The sequence below is a fragment of the Planococcus citri genome, chromosome 3 (genome assembly GCF_950023065.1).
Source record: "Planococcus citri chromosome 3, ihPlaCitr1.1, whole genome shotgun sequence".
Classification (NCBI taxonomy): domain Eukaryota; kingdom Metazoa; phylum Arthropoda; class Insecta; order Hemiptera; family Pseudococcidae; genus Planococcus; species Planococcus citri.
The window spans coordinates 1,235,715-1,257,932 of NC_088679.1; the positions used below are offsets into that span (position 1 = coordinate 1,235,715).

Here is a 22,218-nt window from a genome sequence, read left to right on the forward strand (position 1 = left end):
AATACTTCAGGGTCCAATCTCTTAATTTAATGATATATCCATTTTTAAAGGTGATATGAAAAGAAATGAGTGATTGTGAAGCCTGGTTGCCTGGTAACACTGGTCGCTGATTTTGCCTCTTCCCCCCTACTTCCGCCAACCTGATCAAATCAAAATAAACGGAGGTAAGTAACTGATAAGAAAAATACGAAAGTGAAACCCGGAGTTCGAAAAATTTTTGCATTTCTTTTAATTCTTCATCATTTCTTCTGTTTTTCATCGCTCATTGTACATTTACTGATGGATGATGGAGTACTCTTGTGTTCAAACTATCGAATGCAACCAAGGCGCTGTACGTGCGGTTCGATATAATGGTAAGGACATTATGGTGTATATTCGATGTTATTTCGGTACATAAATATATTGCGATTCGTAAATAATAAATATATTAAAATTTCAGTTGATGGCAATTATTGTTTGACTTGCGGTTCGGATAAAAGAATCAAATTATGGAATCCATCCAAAGGGTTGTATCTAAGTACATATGCCGGTCATGGTAATGAAGTACTTGATGCAGCTAGTTCGTGTGATAATAGGTAGAGTTATACTTTTTGTAATTTCCTATCGTGAAACAGATGTGGTAATACATGCGCATTATTTTTATTAGTCAAATAATTTCCTGCGGACTTGATAAGACAGTTATATTATGGGATGTAGTCAAGACCCAGCCATTGCGTCGACTTAGAGGACATGTTGGTAAAATTACATCGATTGTTTTCAATGAAGAATCTACTATGGCTGTGTCCGGTTCATATGATAATTCGGTGATGTGCTGGGATATAAAAAGCCGTCAATATGCCCCAGTTCAAGTGAGAATAAATTGAATTCAAATTTATGTATGTATGGTTGATATTTTACGTTTCTGTACAATGTTCTTGGGTAAATTGACAGGTATTGAAAGAAGCCCGTGACTGTATTACTAGCGTCAAAGTTACAGATCATGAAATATTAACCAGTTCGTTAGATTGTAGGATTCGAGTATACGATATAAGAATGGGATCTTTGATTGAAGACTATGTTGGAGGTGAGAATTTACAGCGTGCTTTCATATTTTTTTTTTACCGTCGAATGAAGTATTTATAAATTAATTATTGCGTCGATTTTTAGAACCTCTCTCTTCAGCCACCTTTACTTCTGATGGGCAGTGTATTTTAGTTAGTTGTACGGATAGCACAGTCAAATTATTTGATAAAAGCTCAGGAGAAATGCTCAGCGAGTGAGTTGAAAATGACCATTCATCTTTATTATTTATTGCATTAAAATTCGTATTTATCGAATTATAAATTTCAATCTACAGGTATACGGGTCATCGTATTGGCGAATATTACATCGAAAGTTGTACCGATTATACTGATAGTTATGTTTTTTCTGGTTCAATTGATGGAAGTATATGGTGTTGGGATTTTATAAAAATGCAACCAGTTAACCAACTTGTTCATAAGCAAAATAGCGTTGTACACTCGATTTCTCGAAGTCCTACCGAAAAGTCGATCCTTTCTGCGTCAGGATCGTGTATAAAATTATGGAGTGCGACAGAAAAACAATCGGAAGAACAAGAAATTTAACACCGAAATTCCATGTTATAAAAAATTATGCCTAAGTAATTATAAAATTTGTTATTAGTTTTTTAAATATTTAGATTGAACAGTTTGTTAGTAACCGTGCGCAACGATATTAATTTCAGATAAAATTGAAACAAGGTTCTGTGACTTCGAAAAATCTAGCCAATTTTCCACTTCGAACAGCGATTTCGTACGCGGTCTCGTTGCTGTTATTTTTTATTCTCGGATCGATGTCGGGGTGTAATAATAATGCTTGAATAGTTTCCAAACTTTGATTATTTCCTGCTGCCAAATGAAGAGGTGTAATACCTGAAACATGACGTTGAAAAGTATTAAGCGATTAAAATGATATTTTGATCATATTCAATATACTACATTGTACCTCCTTGTGTCTGTTTATTCGGATCGATTCCTAATGACAATAGTTTTGCGGCACATTGAGCGCTGTTCCAATGGCAAGCGGAGTGCAGTGGGGTCCATTTATCCAACGTTTCGGCTTTGTGATCGGCACCATATTCTAAAAGCGTCTGTTGGAAAATACTTAAAATAAGTGAAATGACCGTCGAAGGAAACAAAACAGATCAAAATACATACATTGAGCACTTCTAAATGATTACTGTAAGCAGCGCGATGCAATGGCGTATAACTGTCTTTATCCGAAGATTTAATCAACTGACTGTTGGAAGCGAGTAATTTTCTAACGAGCTCAACGTTTCCTTTTTCCGCGGCCCATAAAATTTCTTTTTCGGGTGTTTCTGAAATTGAAAACCATTTAAAAACAAACACGCATACGTTCACACAACAACATGGGGAGCTGATTTTTCATACAGTTAGATACGCTAAAAATCACGACTCCCTCAACTTTTCACGCATAGTTAAAAGATGCAGCTTCACGTTTCTAATCACAGATACAACCTATTTACATTCGTAGTCCGAATCTCTCATAAAGTAAAGGCGGTAGTGTTGAATCAGCATCCGAACATTGGAAGTAGAAATAAAATGTTGATGCTACTTACCATGAGGATGTTGTTCTTCTTCAATACCTTCCGTATCATTTTCCCATTCGCTCATAAATCCAGAATGAAATTTTCCGGCGATATTTCTGTCCGCCTCATTAATTTCTACCTCCGTTTCACTATCATCGCCATCCATTTTCGTTTAAATGGTTCTTACTTTTGAATTTGAATCTTGGTTCGCCGTTAATTTTTGAAGATGAGATGAAATGAAACTGTCCTGAATTCTTCGTGAATTAAATGAATTTATTTCGCTCCAATTATTTTACTCGTTGATCAAATTTTTGCTTGTTGATGGAAATTTTTTAAAAATGATAAGGATATGAATTCAGGGTTGCCACTTGCAGTGTTAAGAACGTCGTTTCTCTTATCATTCAAATATGTACTGATAGCCGAAAGGTCATTTATTATTTTACACTTTATTTTTGGGACAGTCAAGTGCTATAATAGAATAGTTGTAATTCAGAAACTCTTTCACAAAAATAATTCTCCAAAATGACATCGATCAGAGTACTCAGTCTTATGGTAAGTACAGTCAACATTGCGTTGTGTGTTTGTCATAAAATTGCATTTATTTTCAATTGTTATGTTACAGAATATAAGAAAGTTCTCTACTTCTCCTGCCTCCAGTCAGTTGGTTAAAGTACGTACACCCATTGAGGTATTAATCCTCCAAGTTAATCTCGAGTTTCTTTCTTCTCAACCATTTACTGATGTTTGTAGGCCCCTCTGCAACTCTTCGGCATCGAAGGTAGATATGTCATGGCTTTGTACTCTGCAGCTGTAAAGCAAAAGCAATTAGAAACCGTGGAGAAAGATTTTGAAAAAATTTCCGTATGTATTAATCTAGCTTTACTACCACATGCATTAAGAGAATAACTTGCGCATGATTTGTGTACAAGTTAATAAAAGTAATGCTAAAATAACGACGTACATAATATCAAAATAGTCAATTTTTTATGGTTGAACTATCATGGCACTGTACTGACATCATGATAAAGTAACATTCATCTGATGCATATCTGCAGTTTTGACGAATTCATCTTATTTTCATGAGTTTGTTTTGCAGATATGCTATAGAAAAAGCGATTACCAAAATGGTGTTATTGATCTAGGATATCATTATTTCACCTCGCGAACATATGACGTTTTTCTTTGATTGCTTTCACTATTTAGCATTCTGATTTTGAATTTGATATAGTTGCTTTTTCATTACCCTCTATCTCTTGACTCAGAATGCGATAAAAAATGGCATCTACCAAAGTGTTCATTTCTTTTAGTGAGTGATCACTATTTCACCGTTGCCTACATGTTTTTGAATTCGATCAGAACTTCATGAAATTATTTACAGTTTACATAACGCTGCCTTCATTAATTTGCAATATGCTTTGAAACGTTATTTTTCAGACTACTTTAAATTCTGACAAGGCTTTTCAAGAATTCGTTCTTAATCCTGTGATTCCCAAAAATTTAAAAGCCACCGCCATCAAAGATGTATCTAGCAAACTGTCGTTATCCTCATCTTCAACCAATTTCCTAAGTAAGTTGATAGTAAGAGTAACCTGAGAAAGGATTAGTTGTTTGTAATGATTTCATTTTTGTTTAGCTTTATTGGCTGAGAACGGTCGTTTGAAAAATTTCTGGACTCTCGCGAATCTTTTCAAACAAGTGATGAGCGCTCATCGTGGGGACTTGATTATTGAAGTTACTATTGCCAAGGTGAGACACTCAAGTTGCAATAGATGTGTTCTTTTTACGCTAAATTATTTTGGCAGATTTTCGAGAATCTGGATTTTGGCAGATTTAGAGTCCACAAGAATCTGCTCGGGTAACAGTTTTTGAAAATGGATTTTGGATTTTAGTCGAAAAAATAAGACTAAAGGTTCCGAAAGTTGGTGATCGTTGTATAAAAAGTGTTGAAAAGTAGATTTTATAAAACATCCAAAATCCAGATTCTCGAAAATCCGCCAAAATCTGCGTTAAAAGAACTATCTAATAATTTAACTGTGTTGTTGAAATTTACTGAAGTTTAATTTTTTCAGCCTGTTGATGATACTATTAAGCAAGAATTACAAGGAGTCTTGCAGAAATTCGCCAAGAAAGGAGAACAGCTCATTCTGAATTATAAAGTCGATCCAGCTATTTTAGGTGGCATGATTGTTAGTATTGGCGATAAATACGTTGACATGAGTACTGCCAGTAAATTTAAGAAATACACCGAGATTCTGAAAAGTTCCGTTTAAACAGAATACGCTTTTGTAGATTAATTATAATTTTGTTGATCGTGTCTTCGTGCGTAGAGATTTACTTGTACAATTACCACATATTTTTTCTTTTGAAATGGAAAAATGGGTTATTTTAAATTTGTAAAATATAAAATATATATTTATCAGAAATAGCCATAAGAGTTGCTTCTTCTTTTAAACGAAAAAACTAAATGAAAACACGTTCTATTTTTTAAAACAATAAATAATAATTCATAATTCTAATTTCAAATTTGTTGAGACGAGTTTTGGGCTGTAAAAAGTAAAAACAGAAACAGAACTAATCCCAAGTAGGAGGGAGAAGAAGCTCATTATTTGTTTTTTTTTCAACAATTTTCATTTTCCTGTAGGAACGTAACGAAAAACGAAACGAATTCAAAAATTGAACGGAACGGAACGCAATGAAGATGCGCCGGTGGCGCTACCAAAGTTGAGGAACCAAAGCTTTTTGAGTCATGACCCGTGAGGCCGTGAGTGACATGCAGTGGTACTGTGCGTTATCCATGTTTCATCACGATACATTGCTTCCTCGCTACTTCGCAAGTCGCTTGTGCCACTTGTATTTTCTTCTGTATCACTTCTTTGTAGTGGTAGTCATATTTTGTAATCTTATGATCAGAAAGTGATTTACAATTCTTCATTTGCTTATTATTTTCTCTTTAGTGGAGTATCATATGCAGTAAGCTTACGAATTTCAGAATCTTTAAAGTAAGTACATTATTCTGCATAGTATGAACATTCTCATAACTGTTCTCTTTTACGGCGTCATGATCTTTGTTGAAACTTGTTAATGAATCTCAGAAACAATTAAGTATTTGTGATCATCTATTTCGCCGTTATGGTGTGTGGTCCATGTTTTCCTGATATTTGTGTAGTATGGCATGATTTTTATTTTTTAAGAGTGTACGAAGTGCGAAATTTTAGGCGCAAGCGTTTTGCTTTGGAGACGTGAAAGTCTCATTTCTGTCTTATCAGTATTATTATTTACTTAGTTGTTTTAGTTTGTACTATCATTCTACTTTTTGATTTTGTTTTACAGGTGTTGGTAGACAAATGATACCAACGTATTTATTAATTAACTATTTTCTATCGCGAAAATTCCGAGTTTTTAACCATGGAAAGTACTCGATCTTTGCACGAAAGATTTGATGGTAGGTTGACTGTTCGAAATCTCGATTGAGTCGAGGAAGTAAAGAGTAGATTTATTGATACCTATTTGTTACATTCTCATTACAGTTAATGGACAGTCGAACGCATATTATCAGTCTTCAGAATTACCAGTTGTAAAGAAGAACCTGGATATGAGTTGTTCTTATTCAATGGACGATTGTTGTAGTACTTTAGAAAATTTTATATTCCCACCACCTCCTCTTCTCCAATTACCCTTGGGCGAAGCAACGCCGCAGAAATGCTTAGATGGTAAAGATGGCCGCAGTTCATCAGATGACGCTGACAGTAATTCGGACAGTAGTCAGTCCGATAATTACCCGATACTAGGCAGCAATTCTATATCTTTAAAACCGTCGAGAAGTTCGATGTTTAAATTTAGAGGATATTTCAACGATGGAAGTCCAGTCAACAACATTCTAAGCATTTTACCGCCTATCGGTGTGTTTTGGGATATCGAAAATTGTCAAGTGAGTATACTCGTTTCGATGCTAAAATTCGTCGATTTTCCATTAATTATTCGTTTCGCTAGGTTCCAAAGGGAAGATCTGCCGTTGTTATCGCGCAAGCGATTCGTGATAAATTTTTCCAAGGGTATCGTGAAACCGAATTTTTAGTCGTTTGTGATGTGAAAAAGGAAAATTCGCAAGTTATTCAAGAACTCAATGATGCTCAAGTGAGTTCAATCAGATATGAGTTTTATCGATTTTGCGGAACGCTTCAATTTTTTATGATTTGTTGCCGCAGGTTAATTTAATTCATGTTAGTTCTCAAAGTAAAAATGCAGCTGACGATAAATTAAGACAAGCTATGCGCAGATTCGCCGATATACACGGCCCACCAGCTGCAATTATGCTCATTTCGGGTGATATTAACTTTTCTTCAGATCTGTGTGATCTTCGACACAGGTACTATCGATTTTCTTTCGACGTTAAGTTACGTAATTAGCTCTCTCGTTCGATTATCTCATACGTTTTATTTTATTTGCAGGAAAAAAATCCACGTTATTCTTTTGCATAACGATTTGTGTTCCCAGTCCCTTATTTTATGCGCTAATGAGCACCATAATTATTCGAAGTTGGTCGAAACTTTACCTCTCAGAGGTTCTGAAAATGTGAGTGCGAAACTTGGCCTACGTACTTGAATAACTATCTATAGTACAAGTATGTTTCTTTATTTCTTGTAATTACCTTTTCTTGATTTTTGTCTTCTGTTTTAGTTACAAAATAACAACCCTGTAGAGGTTTTAGTGACCAACTTACCGATAGGATATGACCCTGCGAAAATTCGCAACAAGCTGAAACGTCTTTCGGAAAACTGCGGTGGTCGTGTCGGAATTATTACCGATCAAACTACTACCATACGTTTTTCATCGATGGAATTCGCTACTAGGTAAGTTTCGAAAGAATGAAATTATAAAATGTCAAAGTCGTATTCTGTAGGATAATAGGTGAAGGGATTGAATAAAAATTAGTCATTTAGAATTTTTTTTTGCTTTGTGGGAACATCTATCGGTTTTTGTTACGCATGTTTCGAAAATATGTATGTGATGAAGGTTAAGTACGGGGTGGGTCAATTTTCAATGTTTTTCTGAATAATATCTCCGTGTAATTAGAAATAACTTAAGTATATTTTACGAGCATGGACGTGAGAATTTGCGTGACTCGCAGTTAGGTTAAATTGTAAATGTAATTTACGAAATTACGCACCATTTTGATGCCTTGAAGGGAAAAAACGAACGCAATTACGATGACGAAAGCAACGATGTTTTTAGAAGACAAAATTTAATCTAACGTCTTTTGTATTGAAATGCGATAAGCCGATGAATGGGAAAACCTCTTTCCCTCTCTTTACGTTGTTTTCGTTTGTACTGAAACTGACACAATCGAGATATTCAGTAATGCCGCAACCTGCTCAAGAGTTAACAACTAAAAATTACTAATACGTGTCAAGTCGAGTGTTGAACTTTTTTACATCCATTTGCGACCGCGTTTTAAATTCCAAATTACCGCGTGATTAGTTTTACCTATTAAATTAACCGAGTTTTATTTTTTTATCGAGTGAAACTTACCATAATGGTTGGATTGTTTTTCTAGAGCTCAAAAGCGTATGAATAAGGAACGAGTTTTTGGAAACTGTGTGTTCGTTAGCACGCCTTACAATGTAACCGATGATCAAGATTTGAATAAAATTTCAGGTAAATAATTTTTCTCGTCTTTAAATGTATTCATTTTTCCACCAATTGCATGTCTCTTCATTTTGTTTTGTTGTTTGTTTGTTTTTTTCAGTAGGGAAAAAGAATAACATTTGTAGAAACTTCGATCACATTGTGCCTAACCAGAAAATGTATCATTGTCCGAATAACGAGAATTTTCTTACCGTTCCCGAATACCCGATTAATGATCAGAGGTACGAGTTCCACTCTGACAGGATTACGATTATTTTACAGTTTTATTTATTATCTGTCGAGTAACGCGTGTTCTTATTTTTATCTGTCAGGAATTTCTTACCGTACAATAGGCCAGCTTCGTATTATCAAAATGGCGCCACAGTTCATTGCAGAAACGATCAACGTAGCGGTAACTACACCGTTCCTCATACAAATCAAGAGAATATCGCTCATCCTAATAATTTACCACCCTGGTATCATTGGAATTCGTCTAACGTGAACGTAAACGTGCGTAATTTTTATTGTTAGTTTTTAACGTCGTTGAATTTTCGAATCGTTTTGACATCGTTAATTGAATTTAGAAGTACGCGATGGAAGGTATGAATAAACCTGGTAGACAAGTTTTGGCTGCTTGCGACGGTAATTCCAAATGTTTGCCTCAAGATCCGTATGTAATGGCCCAACGTAAGAATACTTTGTTTTTCAATTTTATTTTTTTTTTCGCGGTTACGATAACGCGATTGACGAATGTGTATTTCTTTCAGCGGGAAAATTCGATCGATTTTGGCAGAATGAAAGTAATTTGATGGCAGGTGCGCAGTGTCAGCAGCCAAATTCGTATACCGAAATGCAAAAGAATGGTTTACCGCAGATTACGATATTGAAAAGGAATGGAGCTGTACCTGTTAATCCGTTGGATATGAATAAGGTTCGTAAATGATTATCGATTGGTATTATTTCAAATTTGGATTTTTAAAAAAATCATTTATTTAATTTTGGTACTGTCTTTCCTGTTCGTGCAGAGATATTTTCATCCTATTTGTACGAATCAAGCTACGATCAATCAAGCTACTCAAACGAATGGACCGGTTGAATTACATATAACGAACTTGGATCAATGCATGGATACTGCGGAGTTACACAAATGTCTTTTCAACGCGTTTGCAGAGTTTACTACAGTGAGTTGGGGAATATAAATTGAGAAAATCTCCGTCGAATGTAAAGACACTAATAAGTTTTGTTCAATTTTTAGGTTTTGAATTTATCGGTTTACGTACAATCGGACGGTAATTACGCTGCTTCGGTCAAGGTTCCTAGTCATCAAGATGCTCAGTTCGTTATATCGAAACTACATCGTCGTAAAATCGGATTCAAAAGGATCATGATATCGAATGCTCATAACGGAAGCGCGCATAATATCTCGTTAATCAGGTGGATTATTTATTCATCGACAATATTATATAGTTGGTTTTCAGCGAAGTAATTTTTGTTGTTTTTTTTTGTTTTTCAATGTTCGTTTACAGATCTCAGACGGTATCTTTATTACGAGACGTGCCTGGAAATCAGTTACCGTTGATTAAATTCAGGGAATTGTACGAGAAACGTTATTTGGTGTCACCTTCTGCGTCAGATTTGTCGAAATTGAAAGACGTATGTACTATTTCTGAAGAAGCTATTGGTCGAATTATTAGCTTGAACCCCGAGTTACGAAATTCTCCGTCGCCTCTTTTATCGTTCAATAATGTAAGTGTTATGGATAAAAATGCCGAGTTTTCGGTATCCAATCGAACGTGACCTAAACATTATTGTTGTTGTTTTGCAGGATAATGTCACATCGACCGAACAGCCTTATTGTAAAACGCACTGGAAACCGACTCGAATGAATTTCGAAAAAGGTTGGGCTGAATTGGAAGTTATGAGCTTACCGAATGTCAAAATCAATATGACGGTGTTTTCTAAAAATCTCCATCGTTTGGTTGCCTCGCATAATAATTACCTTCTGTTGACGAGGTAAAATGCCGTTTAATTTTACGCTTCGCGAGTTTACCCGAAACTGTTGATTTTTTTTAACAACGTTCGTCTCTTGTGCAGCTTTTGCGATTGCTATGAAATGGAATTCGGTAAATTATTGTTCGACGATAACGGCGTACCTTTGGAGCATTTGGTGACCTGCGTAAGCGGTTTAGAATTGGTGGTGAATAACAGTACCGGCATAAAGTATATTACTGCCAGCACCAAAGTCAATAACGACGATAGAAAATCCGAAGGTTGGTTTTAAAACGACGATTGTCGAGCAGAATCGTCGTTGAAAAATTATCTCATTACTTGAAACTTGTTCGATTTGTTTAGGGTCACATTCTATACAAGATGGCAGCTGTATTAGTCCTTCGTTAGTGAACAACTTGGCGCTATTTAGTCGCGAGCTAGTCGATTTATTGAAAACGTTTCCTCATTGCACCATGTCTTTCAATCGATTCATTCCCGCCTATCACCATCATTTCGGTCGCCAGTGTCGTGTCGCTGATTACGGTTACACAAAACTAATCGATTTAATGGACGCTCTTCCGAACGTTGTTCAAGTAAATTTCTTTTTTCCTATCAACCGAGTGATGTTTGAGCTGTGTATTAATTGCATTTTTTTTTTTTTGTTCAGGTAATTGGCGAAGGTAACCGACGTATGTTGACGCTGGCGCATAAAGCTCAGATTCGTCGTTTCACGTCAGATTTGTTACGTGTGCTGAAATCGTTGGCCAGCAAGCAAACTACTATCGGCGAATTTCCTTCGCTTTTCGAAAAAACCATCGGCAGACCTTTCGACCCGGTCGACTACGGATTGTGTTATTTGGAAGACTTGCTGTCGCAGATATCCGAAAATACGGTAGTCATTCATCCGGCATCGTCAGCAAACGGAGCAGACACCGTTAACGAGCCGGCCGATACTGTGATTGCTATACCTAAACGAGAACAAACCGCCGAAGAGATCGAAAGAACTAAAATATTCGCAAACGAGGTACGGTTTTTTTAGAATAGAAGATAGATTTTCCTTTTTCAAACTGGAATTTTTTAATCGATTCGTGTTTTATTTCGCACTGTTTTAGGTTGTTGAATTGCTGAGCCACGCTCCGCAATGCAGTATGCTTTTTAATAAGTTCATTCCGGCGTATCATCATCATTACGGTCATCAGTGCAAAGTGGCTGATTTCGGTTTCACAAAATTAATCGAGTTATTCGAAGCCATACCTGACGTTGTAAAGGTACGAGTATTTCTATCGAATATTCACGTCGTATTATTTTCGTTCAACAGCGGAATTTATGTATTGCAATATTTTTATTCATTTATTTTCTAGATCGAAGATGATACCGAAGGAGGCGATCGTAAAGTGACTTTGCGAGAAGAAGTCAAGTTGAAAGTTTTAGGAGATCAGTTAGTGACACTGGTGATGTCTAGACGACCGAACGAATTGTCGTTAGTTAATTTAAATTCGGTATTCCTATGGCAATACGGCTATTCGTTGAAACCCTCGGCGTACGGATTTAATTCTTTGCAAGAGCTGATAGAAAATTTAAATTTCGCTGTCAAGGTAATCTGGCATAAAATTTCATTTATCCGATATCGATGTGTTGAGAATTTTTGTAACTTTGTTTTTTTTTGCTTTGTAAAGCTTGTAGATACACCGGCCGGACCCGTTTTGCAAGCTGTAGATAAAAACCAGCTGAAATTCTTATCGTTGAAAACGAAACGTGTACTGATCGAACGTTCGGCGATCGGGCAAATGTTTTTTAAAGATTTTAGCAAAGCATTCGTCTCGATGTTCGGCGAGTCGATCGAATTACAAGTTTTAGAAAAAGAGCTCACCGATACAGTAACGGTTTGTAATAATATTTTGTATTGAATTATAGAAAGCAAATGCATTTTTTTATGTCAATATTTTAAAATGTAATTCTCATTCGTATACGATCAAAGATCCGAATTTTCGAGACTAGTTGCAGGATGATCTGCTACGTTTGCTTTCGATTGATTTCAGTTTAACCGGTGATTTTTCTCATTCGCAGGTCATCAGAAATAATTCGACAGCTGACGCCATAATCAAGCTAACACCGTTGGAAATATTCGCGCGAGATGTATATCTATTAATGATATCGTGCGAAGGAAAGTTACCTTTGAATTCTTTCGAGAATGCTTACCTACGAATGTACGGTACGGCGGTTCAGCCGGCAGTATACGGATATCAAACGATATCAGCCTTGCTACAAGCTATCCCTCAAACCGTTGTGATTCGTGGTAAACCACCTAAAAGAATCATCTTACTAAATACAGAATTAACGTGTAAGTAGACGTTGCTGAAATGATCGTATTTCATACGTACGAAGAGTCATCGTGTAATTTTTTTCAATTTTTTCTTCAGCGGCTGGATTCCGATTACCGAAAAGTTTAACGGCGAATAATAATCGCTACTCGTCGTCTTATCTTCCGAAAGAAAATATCGCTCGATATCCCGCCGGTGATTCGTTTAACGATTTTGAAAGTAGGTTTTGATATTTTCATCTGGTTTTGTGCGTATAATTTAGAGATTTTCTTATCGCGGTCGTTTTTTAATTACCGAATTATAGATCAATACTTGATGAGACACGAATTCGAAAACGATGGCACGTTTTTCAAGCCTAATTGCAATTCTACAGCGTATCAAGCAAATCCTAGGAATGAGACTGTAAGTATCGTTGCATTATTTATAAAATTAGTCGAACTAGTATGTAGTTCTGTTTTGACTGGTGTGATTTTTCTGCTCGACAGATGCCATTGGTGATGTTACCGGACTTGACTCTACACCCGGATACGTATACGGCGAGTCCGCTCACGTCTCCGCATAAGAGCCTTCACAATACTATCATGTTCGCCGAGCATATGTTGCATGCGCCAACATCCAGAATTGAAACGCCGTCTTCGGTCCGCCTGCCTTATCCGGTTTACCTGAATAACGCCTACAACAATACCAACGCGTTGAACGGAAGTCAATTTCACGATTGTAGATCGTACTCGAATTCGGTTAATACGTCGCCTGCGCAAGACAACGTAGCAGCCGTCATGCCGAAGAGCTGTGAAGTTAACCCCGATGATCAACCAACGTCCGAAAGTATCGCATCGAGTACCGACTCGTTCAGCGATGGCACTGTCAGCAGTAGTAATAAACGTAAGTATCAACTCGAATCCTTACATGCTGCTGCTAGGTAAACTAAGACGATTTATAATAATTTACTTTTTTTTCCCTCAAGGTAAAGTACGTTTAGCTGCTCAATTTCACGGATTTTCGGAAAGTTAGAAACGGCTCAGTGTCGAAATTATCGTCAGGTCATTCCACGAATGGGTTTTTAAAAGCGAAAGTACAAGTTTAACTTTCATTCGCCGCATCAGCGGTTTACCGTTTGAATGTATTTGTACCAATTACGCTTACTTTTGATATTTTATCTATGATCTCATTCATTTCCTTTTTCCTCTCTCTCCCTTTTTTTTAACACGAAAACTCGTCTATGTTGGTCAATTGTAATTTTTTTTTTTTTTAGTCGATTTACCTACGTATATATTCGTATAAATATTCGAATTTTTCTCTTTCATCATCGGTTTTTTCTACGTTGTGATTATATTGTTTTCAACGGGGTTTCCGTTCGGTTTTCTTTTTTAAATTACATTTTTTGCTTCATCATGTTAATAATTGTAGTATCATCCGTAATATCCAATACCTTTTTATGGATCAAAAGTTTTGTCCTTTTCCTACTTACAAAACGAAAGATCTTGTTTTATGATTAACGATAATCTATTGTATTGTCCTATGATTTTTTTCTCCATTTTTTTCGTTCCTTTCGTAAATTAAACTTTGTTCAAATTTGATTGTATAATTTATCGTTTTGATTATGTTTATTTGTACGTCATCTTATCCACGTTGATTTTTTTCGTCCATTCCAAATGCAAGATTTTTTTTTTATTTTCTACGATTTATTTATTACTTTTAGAAGAAATTGCAGATTCGGTTTACTTTATGTTTTTTTTTCCTCTTGATTTTTTACCATTTTTTTTTCTTTTTCGTGAAATAGTGTACTTTTTGTTTCATTATTATCCAGTTTTATTATTAGTACTTGTTTATACTATTGAATGGTTTTGCATGTATTGTTTGAAAGCGTTCAAAAAAGCGTTTTATATTATTACTTGAAATTGTGCATTTTTAAAAATACGACTGGAAATTTTCACTCGAAAACTATTATCAAGTTTTGTCGCGCGAAATAAGTATGTAATATTTATAAGAGATGGTGATTGATTGCGGTAAATAATAAAAATGGTGATAATGATTGTGTGTTGTTGTTCAAGTTATTCCTCGAGGTGTGTGTTGAGAAGGGAATTTACAGTTGATCAACCTTTTTATAACGTTTTTTATGATGCGATTTCGTAATGTTGCTGTGGTGATTCTTGGCTAGTTACCAATTTGTAGATAGGAAGAGTCAAATAAGGTGGGTACATTATGGGCTATAGTTTAGTAACGAGTTCAGAATATCAGCATTTCGTGGTTTTTGCAAAATAAGCGAAAAATACGACAATTATGGTGACATCGAACCGAGTTCTATTTCGCTGAATACGAGTCCGATCGTAAAACGAATGTCATTTTTGGATTCAGCGACTTCAAAGTAGTCAAAAAACGTCATTAAAAATGCAAAATTTAACCAAGCTCATTTTGATTTTAAAAAATAACAAATTTTCGGTATAAGGCAGCTTCGTGGGGACAATCTGACACCGGAAATGAATTCGCCGTCCCAAAAAAACCCCTTGCCCGAAAATTCAGCTAGATTACGCCGTAATTTCGATGAGTCAATTTTTGGCCTAAAATGCAGCCTTTTTACTCAAAAAATGACTCATCGAAATTACGGCGTAAACGAGTTGAATTTTCGGGCTAGGGGGTTTTTTGGGACGGGGAATTCAATTCCGGTGTTCAATTGCCCTGACGAAGCCGCCTTCTACTCGAAAACTGAACTTTTTAAAACTCAAAAATTGTGTATGAAAAAACACCCAATTTTGCACTATTAATGACGCTTTCTGACCCATTCTGGGTTGGATTGAAACATGAACGTCATTTTCGGGTTCAGCGACCTCAAATTAGTCAGAAAACGTCGTTAAAAATGCGAAATTCAACAACTTTTTTCTAGCTTATTTTGAGTTCAAAAAATTGACAATTTTCAGCAAAAGGAAGCGTCGCCGGGACAATCTGACCCCGGAAATGAATTCCCCGTCCCAAAAAACCCCCCTAGCCAAATTTTTAGCTCGATTGGCGACAAAAAGTTTTTTTGTCCAAAAAAATGCATGAACAAACCCCTTTGCATTTTTGGGATTTTTTTGATTTCCAAAAAAATCGAGTAAAATGTCGTTTTCGACTAATTCGAGGTCGCTGAATCCGAATCTGGTGCTCATTTGTGTCATGGGACGCTGCTTCGGCCAGAAATTGCGACTATTTCGCGGAATACGAGTCGGATAGTAAAACGAACGTCATTTTTGGATTCAGCGACCTCAAATTAGTCAGGAAACGTCGTTAAAAATGCGAAATTCAACAACTTTTTTCTAGCTTATTTTGAGTTCAAAAAATTGGCAATTTTCAGCAAAAGGAAGCGTCGCCGGGACAATCTGACCCCGGAAATGAATTCCCCGTCCCAAAAAAACCCCCTAGCCAAATTTTTAGCTCGATTGGCGACAAAAAGTTTTTTTCCCCAAAAAAATGCATGAGCTAACCCCTTTGCATTTTTGGGATTTTTTTAATTTCCAAAAAAATCGAGTGAAATGTCGTTTTCGACTAATTCGAGGACGCCGAGTCCGAATCTGGTGCTCATTTGTGTCATGGGACGCTGCTTCAGTGATAAATTGCGACTATTTCGCGGAATACGAGTCAGATAGTAAAACGATCGTCATTTTTGGATTCAGCGACCTCAAATTAGTCAGAAAACGTCGTTAAAAATACGAAATGCAACAACTTTTTTCTAGCTCATTTTGAGTTCAAAAAATTGCCAATTTTCAGTAGAAGGAAGCATCGTCTGTACAATCTGACACCGGAAATGAATTCGCCGTCCAAAAAAACCCTCCTAGCCAAAAATTCAACTCCATGACGCGCAAATTTCGATGGGTCATTTTTTGGCCCAAAATGCAGCTTTTTTACTCAAAAATCGAGTTGAATTTTCGGTCAAGGGGTTTTTTTTGGGGCGGGGAATTCAATTCTAGTGTCCAATCGCCAATACAAAGCTTCCTTCTCTGAGCTCAAAAATTATGTTTGAAAAAACTATTATGAATTTTTGTCGTACATAATATAAGTACCTACCTATGTAATATTTATAAGAGATGATGATTGATTGCGGTAAATAATTATACAAATGGCGATAGTGATTTTTTTGTTATTCGAGTCACTCTTCGAGATCGGCGTTGAGAAGAAAATTTACCGTTGCTCGCGTTTTTATGAAACGATTTCGTTGATCGGTCATAGGTGTTGCTATGGTGATTCTTGACTTGTTACCTGAAGTTGATAGGAAGAGTCAGACAAGGTGGGTTACATTACGGGCTACAGTTCGGTAAAGAGTTCAGAATATCTGTATTTCGTTTGTTTTTTGCAAAATAAGCGGAAAATACGACAATTATGGCGACAGAACCGAATTCTGATGACCAAGGTAACTTCACGTAAGTTTGAAATAAAATGAGCCTTGTTCAATATCATTTATGCTCATTATAAAAGTATTTTTTTTCAGTCGTAATACTGAAAGAATTCGAAAAACGAATAGTAGAAGTATTCGAAGTATTTGATTACACCGGAAATAAAACTATCGATGTTCGAGAAATCCCAACAGTGCTATGCTCATTGGGTAAATAAATAAATTAAATAACGATCTAGGAGTAATCGTTTGATGTAGCCTTCTTATCATTTTATTTGAAGACTGGGAAAAATAAATTAATCGTTGATTATGTTGTAACTATTGTTAAAGGCTGTGTTCCTTCAAAAAATGAAATAAACGAGATTATTAAAAATATCCAAGAGCCCGAGTGTCACGGAAATGTACACATCTCCAAATTTCTCCCTTTTGTTTCCAATTTAATTGTCAATTATAGGTACGTATTGCATTGGGTATTACGTATTGATAGCTGAAAGTAAACTTCTCTTTCGATAATGACCACAATTTACCTAGATTTCACCCTGCATCTGCGGAAGAACTTCTGAAAGCATTCCAAATTCTAGATAAAGACAGCACTGGGTATTTAAACAAAGACTACTTGAGTGAAATTATGACCGAACGAGGCGAACAATTCACTCAAGAGGAACTCAAAGAAATGATGTCGGTGGCAATCAATTCCTTAGAAGGTGGTATTTTGTATGAAATGTACTTGAATCATATTATAGTGAGTATACCTTTAAGAATTATATCTCAATAATATTTATTTTACAACTAATAAATACCCGTATACAGTACAAAGTTCGTATAAAAATGGCTAAGTAATCTCATAGTTTTGAATATGTAATCGAATCATCCTTCGTTAAACTCGCAACAACTGCTTTCTGCAAATCTTCGCTTTGTAACATTGTCTGATTGATTAACGCCTGAGGAGAAAAAAAAAGGAAATTCAACAAAGTACTGCCTACTTAATCAGATTACATTATGCATTTCAGGTTGACTAAATAATCGAGTTTCCACGCTGAAATCCTGTATCAGGATGAAATTTCAACACGAAGAAAAAAATAAGGAATTTCGCACTTACAATATGTTCCAATCCTTCATCAACAGAATGATCTCTAGAATAAATCAGACTTTTTTTCGCCATTTGAACTGCAACTGGACTTTTTTTTGCAATATTTTCTGCTAAATTCAGACTATTTTCGAGTAAACTGTGAAAATAACACATTTATAAATAACTTACACAAAATATAACACTTGATTTGATCGCAGAATATTACGTTTCTTTGGTGTCGTAAATCTGACTGACTAATCCCCATTCTTTCGCTTCGTTTGCAGTAAATTTTCGACCGGTAAAAATAAGTTCTCTGGCTAAACTAGCGCTGCCAATGATCTTAGGAAATCTTTGTAAAGTACCAACGTCAGCTGCCATTCCTTCAATCATAAAATACATATTTTAAATTAGTATTACGAAATATTGCATAATAAATAACTGGATAGGTATGATTTTTCACCTATATCGACTTCTTTAATTTGAAACCAAGCATCTTTGGAACAATTTCGTATGTCAGCAGAAGTAATCAAATCAATAGCTCCACCGATACAACCATTATGAACGGCGCAAATCACAGGTTTCATGCACTGAAAGTAATCGGTACATTTAAAAAAATACTCACGCAACAGATATGTACTTTACAAAAAATGCATTCTACTTTTTCAAGCGAAGATATAGAGTCTTGAAATGACCTGATGTAGTTGTAAACTATTTTACTTTTTCGAGCAATGTCGTCAGCTGGATTGAATTTTTGACCTAATTCCATAAAAGACTGCAAATCGATACCTGTGAAATTAACAAAATTATACGGATTGTAAATTCTAGACATTTGATAACACATCCTCTCGTTGATCTTCGTATTCACCGGAACAAAATATTTTTCCACTTCCAGATAAAAGAATAACTCTGCAATCAGCATTATTGTTCAAGCCTTCGAAACATTGCTGCATTTCGCTGTAAAAATGGTAGAAAAACATATTTAAATATGTCAAAAATTACGATGCAAAACCGAAACATCAACTATACATACTTCCACATAATGCTACTCATGGCGTTTAATTTTTCTGGCCGATTTAATTCGACATGATATACCCATGGTTTTGGCAAAGAAACGTTGAGCGTCTCAAATTTTGGTATTGTTGGAGTACTCATTAGATTTTGAGAAGTGGAAAATTTTGCACGATTACTGACTCCTGAAATGCAAAATAAAAAAGTCATGTACGAAAATGCTTTGTAAAATATGTTCATTTATTATTTTTATAAAAAAATAGGTACGCAATTGTGTTGAAAATAGAACACTGTTTGCATTGTCTTACGCAAAAACAAGCACATTCAGTAGAAGAGGAATGAATAATAATAATACTATGGAATTCGGTAATATGAATTTATGGTACATACATATATTCCCTTTGAAAGCGAATATTCAATTTTCCTTTCAACTTTTCAATAAAATAAATGATTAGTATGTACTCACGACAGAATCCAACAGCAATAAATTTACTCGTTAGTAATGACCGTATGCCCGGCATGCCTATGTTGACCATAAATTTAAAAAACTCGTTAGATACGGGAAATTATTCAACAAAATGATAAAGATGTCATGAAAAATAAAAGCGAGGTAATATTTCAAAAGTTCAACAACTTCCAATTTTTGGTACAGCACATTTCACTCAATTTTTCGCAAATTTTCAACACGAATGATAAGAATGATAATAAACGAACACGTCATCACCTGTTCATCGAACTTTTGCACCACATCATTAAAAAAGATCTATTTTTCTGTTCAAAACAGCCAACGTCTAGCGCATAGGCGCATGCGCGTTGCTAAACAAGCAGCAAGCACGTGTAAAAACAAATTGATAAGATAAGAAAGGAAAATTTGTAATTTTATCATTTATGGAGCTTTTCCAACAAGTTTTTCTGATTTTCATTTAAATTTTACAATGTCGACTTGATTATGAGTGATTCTTTTCATACTTTAGGGCTCAATCCCTGCCTGGCTGAACAATGCGAAAAAATAGGTACGTTCTGATTGTATATTTGTGAAGTTTACGAACTATGTAATAATCGCCGAAAATGTTTGCAGGTGTTCGAAAACCCACTGTAATTCAGCAAAAATGTATACCAGAAATTCTCAAAGGGTCCGACTGTATAGGATGCTCAGAAACCGGCAGTGGTAAAACTTTAGCGTTCTTGTTACCCATATTACATAAATTTTGCGAAGACCCTTTCGGCATATTTGCGTTGATTTTATCTCCTACAAGAGAGTTATGCTATCAGGTATTACTGAATTAGAACACGTAGTTTTTGAATAATACTTTAACGAGTATAACCGAGGTATTTATATGCATTTCGTAGATAAACGACCAAATTTCCGTTGTCGGAAGCGCCATACATATAAGATCGTGTGTCGTAACAGGCGGAGTTGAAATGGTAAAACAAGGCCAAGAGTTACAAAGAAAACCTCATATTGTTGTAGCCACTCCTGGAAGGTAAGCGCGACCTTTATTCCGGCTTGATTGTAGCTGCGTAATTAATAATTATACAATTCAATATTTCGTTTCGTGTAGGTTGGCTGATCATCTCGAGAGCTGCGATACATTTTCTTTCAAAAACTTGAAATTTCTCGTTTTGGATGAAGCTGATAAACTGTTCGATGGTCGTTTTAATCAACAGATTGGAGTTATTCTCAAAGCTTTACCGAAAGAAAAACAAATTTTATTGTTCAGCGCAACTTTTACCAGCTCGTTTGAACAAATACAACAAATTTCCTCGAGAAAAGTAAGCGTCAAGTAAATCTCCGGTGTCGCAATAATTTGAATAAATATTACGTTGAATTTTATCGCGCAGATATTTATTTGGAAACCTACGCTTCAAGACAATGTTGTTGAATATTTAAAGCAGTTGTACGTGTTTTGTCCGAAAGCTGCAAAAAATGGATATTTTGTCCAAGTTATCCGTTCGTTTTTATCAACTAATCCTGATGCCTTGATAATCGTGTTTACGGATACGTGCAAGTAATATTTCCCCGCCGCAATTACGGTGTTATTTTAAAATTCGAGTGTCATTATTTCGTATATTGTATGTTTTTCAGAAATTGTCACATATTGTCAGCGATGCTGAATGAACTTGGTTTTGAAAATGTTTGTTTAAATGCTTTGTTTACTCAAAAACAACGTTTAGCTTCGTTACAACAATTCAAAAGTGAACGCCGTAAAATACTGATCGCTACCGATGTAGCTAGTAGAGGTTAGATTTTAACCGTAACTCATTCAATTTTACGTTTTTATATCGAATCGTTGTTTTTATGATGTTCGAAATCAACTGCGATTTCCTTATTTCAGGCTTGGATATTCCGACCGTGTCTTTAGTAATAAATCATTCTATTCCTAGCAACGCTACCGATTATCTTCATCGAGTCGGAAGAACAGCCAGAGCTAAAAAGACAGGTACTGCTATCTCGTTGATAACTCCGGATAATATTGCTCGAATACGTTCTATCGAAGAACAACTTGGCAAAAAATTCGATGAATATCCAGTTTCAGGTATGTATACTGTATTATTTGTCTTAATATTCATTGTGTAAAATAATTGAGCGAATCAACGCGTATTTTTGTTTTTCAGCTAAAGATGTGGCTGAAATTCTAACTCAGGTAAACGTTACCGAACGAGAGGTCACAATTAAACTCGAAGAAGACGATCAATTCAAAGATGAGAAAAAAATTATCAATAAAAAAAAGAAAATGATCGCGAGTGAGTCGAATAATCTAGATAGAAAAACCAAAAAAAGGCGAAAAAAGACTAAAGATGAGTTGGAATAGTGTTTTAATTTATGATTGTCTCGCATCGATGATGCAATGTCGAAGAGTTCAAGTTCATTTGACATTTACAATTGAGTAGATTTTTTTGGTGTTTTATTCGCGAATGTATATTTTTTATAATTTTTATTTTAACCTTGAAGTTCTAGGAAGCCGGTAAGATTACAAATTATCAAAGAATCGCGAACGGTTCAGTTTTTTGTTAATTAAATAATTAACACGATAAACCAGATATCCGACGATTAAAAAATTTGTCGTGTTAAATGACGTAACTTATGCGTGTAATTTGCAGTGGGATTTTCCCCTCAATTATGATGAAATGTACTTGCACTTGAAAATTTTAAAACAAACATTAAATCATATGCTTCCTTACTTCGTAAATTTTTTTTTTCTGATAGAAAATGTTGTAATGTTTATTATGCTGTTTTTTTCCTTTTTTTTTTCGT

General features: G+C 35.4%; 7 protein-coding genes across 10 annotated transcripts; 5 read left to right on the forward strand and 2 right to left on the reverse strand.

Moving 5' to 3' along the window:
* The first annotated feature begins 136 nt into the window (after positions 1–136).
* On the forward strand, positions 137–1,986 carry LOC135841452 (WD repeat domain-containing protein 83). Its single transcript, XM_065358416.1, has 7 exons — positions 137–353; positions 440–575; positions 647–848; positions 931–1,063; positions 1,147–1,255; positions 1,337–1,639; positions 1,724–1,986. Exons 1-6 carry the CDS (start codon positions 284–286, stop codon positions 1,602–1,604), a joined length of 918 nt encoding a protein of 305 aa, XP_065214488.1. The 5' UTR covers positions 137–283; the 3' UTR covers positions 1,605–1,639; positions 1,724–1,986.
* Positions 1,641–2,900, reverse strand: Ankrd49. Its single transcript, XM_065358418.1, has 4 exons — positions 2,618–2,900; positions 2,196–2,356; positions 1,984–2,128; positions 1,641–1,910 (listed from the first exon to the last, which is right to left on the reverse strand). Exons 1-4 carry the CDS (start codon positions 2,751–2,753, stop codon positions 1,720–1,722), a joined length of 633 nt encoding a protein of 210 aa, XP_065214490.1. The 5' UTR covers positions 2,754–2,900; the 3' UTR covers positions 1,641–1,719.
* Positions 2,901–2,981: 81 nt separating this feature from the next.
* On the forward strand, positions 2,982–5,012 carry LOC135841453 (ATP synthase subunit O, mitochondrial-like). The gene is made up of 6 exons (XM_065358417.1): positions 2,982–3,139; positions 3,210–3,257; positions 3,338–3,448; positions 4,022–4,154; positions 4,221–4,333; positions 4,657–5,012. Exons 1-6 carry the CDS (start codon positions 3,110–3,112, stop codon positions 4,855–4,857), a joined length of 636 nt encoding a protein of 211 aa, XP_065214489.1. The 5' UTR covers positions 2,982–3,109; the 3' UTR covers positions 4,858–5,012.
* A 426-nt stretch (positions 5,013–5,438) lies between these two features.
* LOC135841450 (meiosis regulator and mRNA stability factor 1-like) lies at positions 5,439–14,559 on the forward strand. 2 transcript variants are annotated; one of them, XM_065358413.1, is made up of 27 exons: positions 5,439–5,586; positions 5,918–6,029; positions 6,115–6,515; positions 6,578–6,721; positions 6,793–6,953; positions 7,036–7,159; positions 7,265–7,437; positions 8,142–8,242; positions 8,334–8,454; positions 8,545–8,722; positions 8,797–8,899; positions 8,980–9,143; positions 9,238–9,393; positions 9,468–9,646; positions 9,739–9,958; positions 10,038–10,225; positions 10,307–10,482; positions 10,565–10,794; positions 10,869–11,225; positions 11,314–11,469; positions 11,563–11,796; positions 11,878–12,084; positions 12,269–12,542; positions 12,622–12,741; positions 12,827–12,924; positions 13,008–13,404; positions 13,487–14,559. In XM_065358413.1, exons 2-27 carry the CDS (start codon positions 5,993–5,995, stop codon positions 13,531–13,533), a joined length of 4,746 nt encoding a protein of 1,581 aa, XP_065214485.1. In that variant the 5' UTR covers positions 5,439–5,586; positions 5,918–5,992; the 3' UTR covers positions 13,534–14,559. The 2 variants fall into 2 exon arrangements, with proteins under 2 accessions (XP_065214485.1, XP_065214486.1); XM_065358414.1 differs by having other exon boundaries at positions 8,800–8,899.
* A 2,123-nt stretch (positions 14,560–16,682) lies between these two features.
* Positions 16,683–18,174, forward strand: LOC135841037 (dynein regulatory complex protein 8-like). Of its 3 annotated transcripts, XM_065357824.1 has the most exons (5): positions 16,689–16,903; positions 16,982–17,095; positions 17,216–17,339; positions 17,417–17,627; positions 17,896–18,174. In XM_065357824.1, the coding sequence occupies exons 1-5, from the start codon at positions 16,873–16,875 to the stop codon at positions 17,902–17,904; spliced, it is 489 nt and encodes a 162-aa protein (XP_065213896.1). In that variant the 5' UTR covers positions 16,689–16,872; the 3' UTR covers positions 17,905–18,174. The 3 variants fall into 3 exon arrangements, with proteins under 3 accessions (XP_065213895.1, XP_065213896.1, XP_065213894.1); XM_065357823.1 differs by lacking the exon at positions 17,896–18,174 and having other exon boundaries at positions 16,683–16,913; positions 17,417–17,660; XM_065357822.1 differs by lacking the exon at positions 17,896–18,174 and having other exon boundaries at positions 17,417–17,660.
* LOC135841036 (delta(3,5)-Delta(2,4)-dienoyl-CoA isomerase, mitochondrial) lies at positions 17,647–19,654 on the reverse strand. The gene is made up of 8 exons (XM_065357821.1): positions 19,429–19,654; positions 18,985–19,147; positions 18,820–18,908; positions 18,613–18,740; positions 18,415–18,541; positions 18,181–18,334; positions 17,985–18,111; positions 17,647–17,826 (listed from the first exon to the last, which is right to left on the reverse strand). Exons 1-8 carry the CDS (start codon positions 19,496–19,498, stop codon positions 17,728–17,730), a joined length of 957 nt encoding a protein of 318 aa, XP_065213893.1. The 5' UTR covers positions 19,499–19,654; the 3' UTR covers positions 17,647–17,727.
* A 145-nt stretch (positions 19,655–19,799) lies between these two features.
* On the forward strand, positions 19,800–22,144 carry Dbp45A (putative ATP-dependent RNA helicase Dbp45A). The gene is made up of 8 exons (XM_065357814.1): positions 19,800–19,975; positions 20,041–20,234; positions 20,313–20,446; positions 20,525–20,735; positions 20,805–20,971; positions 21,049–21,203; positions 21,299–21,499; positions 21,579–22,144. Exons 1-8 carry the CDS (start codon positions 19,912–19,914, stop codon positions 21,773–21,775), a joined length of 1,323 nt encoding a protein of 440 aa, XP_065213886.1. The 5' UTR covers positions 19,800–19,911; the 3' UTR covers positions 21,776–22,144.
* Positions 22,145–22,218: the final 74 nt, after the last annotated feature.

What these genes read in the sequence shown, in the direction of transcription:
- LOC135841453 (XM_065358417.1), top strand. Translation starts at nt 3,110, where the DNA reads ATGACATCGATCAGAGTACTCAGTCTTATG. An exon ending in TCAGAGTACTCAGTCTTATG is followed by an intron (nt 3,140 to 3,209) that starts GTAAGTACAGTC and finishes GTTATGTTACAG; the next exon opens with AATATAAGAAAGTTCTCTAC. An exon ending in TTGAAGTTACTATTGCCAAG is followed by an intron (nt 4,334 to 4,656) that starts GTGAGACACTCA and finishes TAATTTTTTCAG; the next exon opens with CCTGTTGATGATACTATTAA.
- Dbp45A (XM_065357814.1), top strand. Translation starts at nt 19,912, where the DNA reads ATGAGTGATTCTTTTCATACTTTAGGGCTCAATCCCTGCCTGGCTGAA. An exon ending in GTTGTAGCCACTCCTGGAAG is followed by an intron (nt 20,447 to 20,524) that starts GTAAGCGCGACC and finishes CGTTTCGTGTAG; the next exon opens with GTTGGCTGATCATCTCGAGA. An exon ending in CGATGAATATCCAGTTTCAG is followed by an intron (nt 21,500 to 21,578) that starts GTATGTATACTG and finishes TTTGTTTTTCAG; the next exon opens with CTAAAGATGTGGCTGAAATT.
- LOC135841450 (XM_065358413.1), top strand. Translation starts at nt 5,993, where the DNA reads ATGGAAAGTACTCGATCTTTGCACGAAAGATTTGATG. An exon ending in TTTGCACGAAAGATTTGATG is followed by an intron (nt 6,030 to 6,114) that starts GTAGGTTGACTG and finishes TTCTCATTACAG; the next exon opens with TTAATGGACAGTCGAACGCA. An exon ending in ATCCGTTGGATATGAATAAG is followed by an intron (nt 9,144 to 9,237) that starts GTTCGTAAATGA and finishes CTGTTCGTGCAG; the next exon opens with AGATATTTTCATCCTATTTG.
- Ankrd49 (XM_065358418.1), bottom strand. Translation starts at nt 2,753, where the DNA reads ATGGATGGCGATGATAGTGAAACGGAGGTAGAAATTAATGAGGCGGAC. An exon ending in AGAAGAACAACATCCTCATG is followed by an intron (nt 2,357 to 2,617) that starts GTAAGTAGCATC and finishes TTTCAATTTCAG; the next exon opens with AAACACCCGAAAAAGAAATT. An exon ending in GAATAAACAGACACAAGGAG is followed by an intron (nt 1,911 to 1,983) that starts GTACAATGTAGT and finishes GTCATGTTTCAG; the next exon opens with GTATTACACCTCTTCATTTG.
- LOC135841036 (XM_065357821.1), bottom strand. Translation starts at nt 19,498, where the DNA reads ATGGTCAACATAGGCATGCCGGGCATACGGTCATTACTAACGAGTAAA. An exon ending in TGGAAAAATATTTTGTTCCG is followed by an intron (nt 18,741 to 18,819) that starts GTGAATACGAAG and finishes TTAATTTCACAG; the next exon opens with GTATCGATTTGCAGTCTTTT. An exon ending in CTATATCTTCGCTTGAAAAA is followed by an intron (nt 18,542 to 18,612) that starts GTAGAATGCATT and finishes GATTACTTTCAG; the next exon opens with TGCATGAAACCTGTGATTTG.
- LOC135841452 (XM_065358416.1), top strand. Translation starts at nt 284, where the DNA reads ATGATGGAGTACTCTTGTGTTCAAACTATCGAATGCAACCAAGGCGCT. An exon ending in ACGTGCGGTTCGATATAATG is followed by an intron (nt 354 to 439) that starts GTAAGGACATTA and finishes TTAAAATTTCAG; the next exon opens with TTGATGGCAATTATTGTTTG. An exon ending in GTCAATATGCCCCAGTTCAA is followed by an intron (nt 849 to 930) that starts GTGAGAATAAAT and finishes GTAAATTGACAG; the next exon opens with GTATTGAAAGAAGCCCGTGA.
- LOC135841037 (XM_065357822.1), top strand. Translation starts at nt 16,873, where the DNA reads ATGGCGACAGAACCGAATTCTGATGACCAAG. An exon ending in ACCGAATTCTGATGACCAAG is followed by an intron (nt 16,904 to 16,981) that starts GTAACTTCACGT and finishes ATTTTTTTTCAG; the next exon opens with TCGTAATACTGAAAGAATTC. An exon ending in AATTTAATTGTCAATTATAG is followed by an intron (nt 17,340 to 17,416) that starts GTACGTATTGCA and finishes CAATTTACCTAG; the next exon opens with ATTTCACCCTGCATCTGCGG.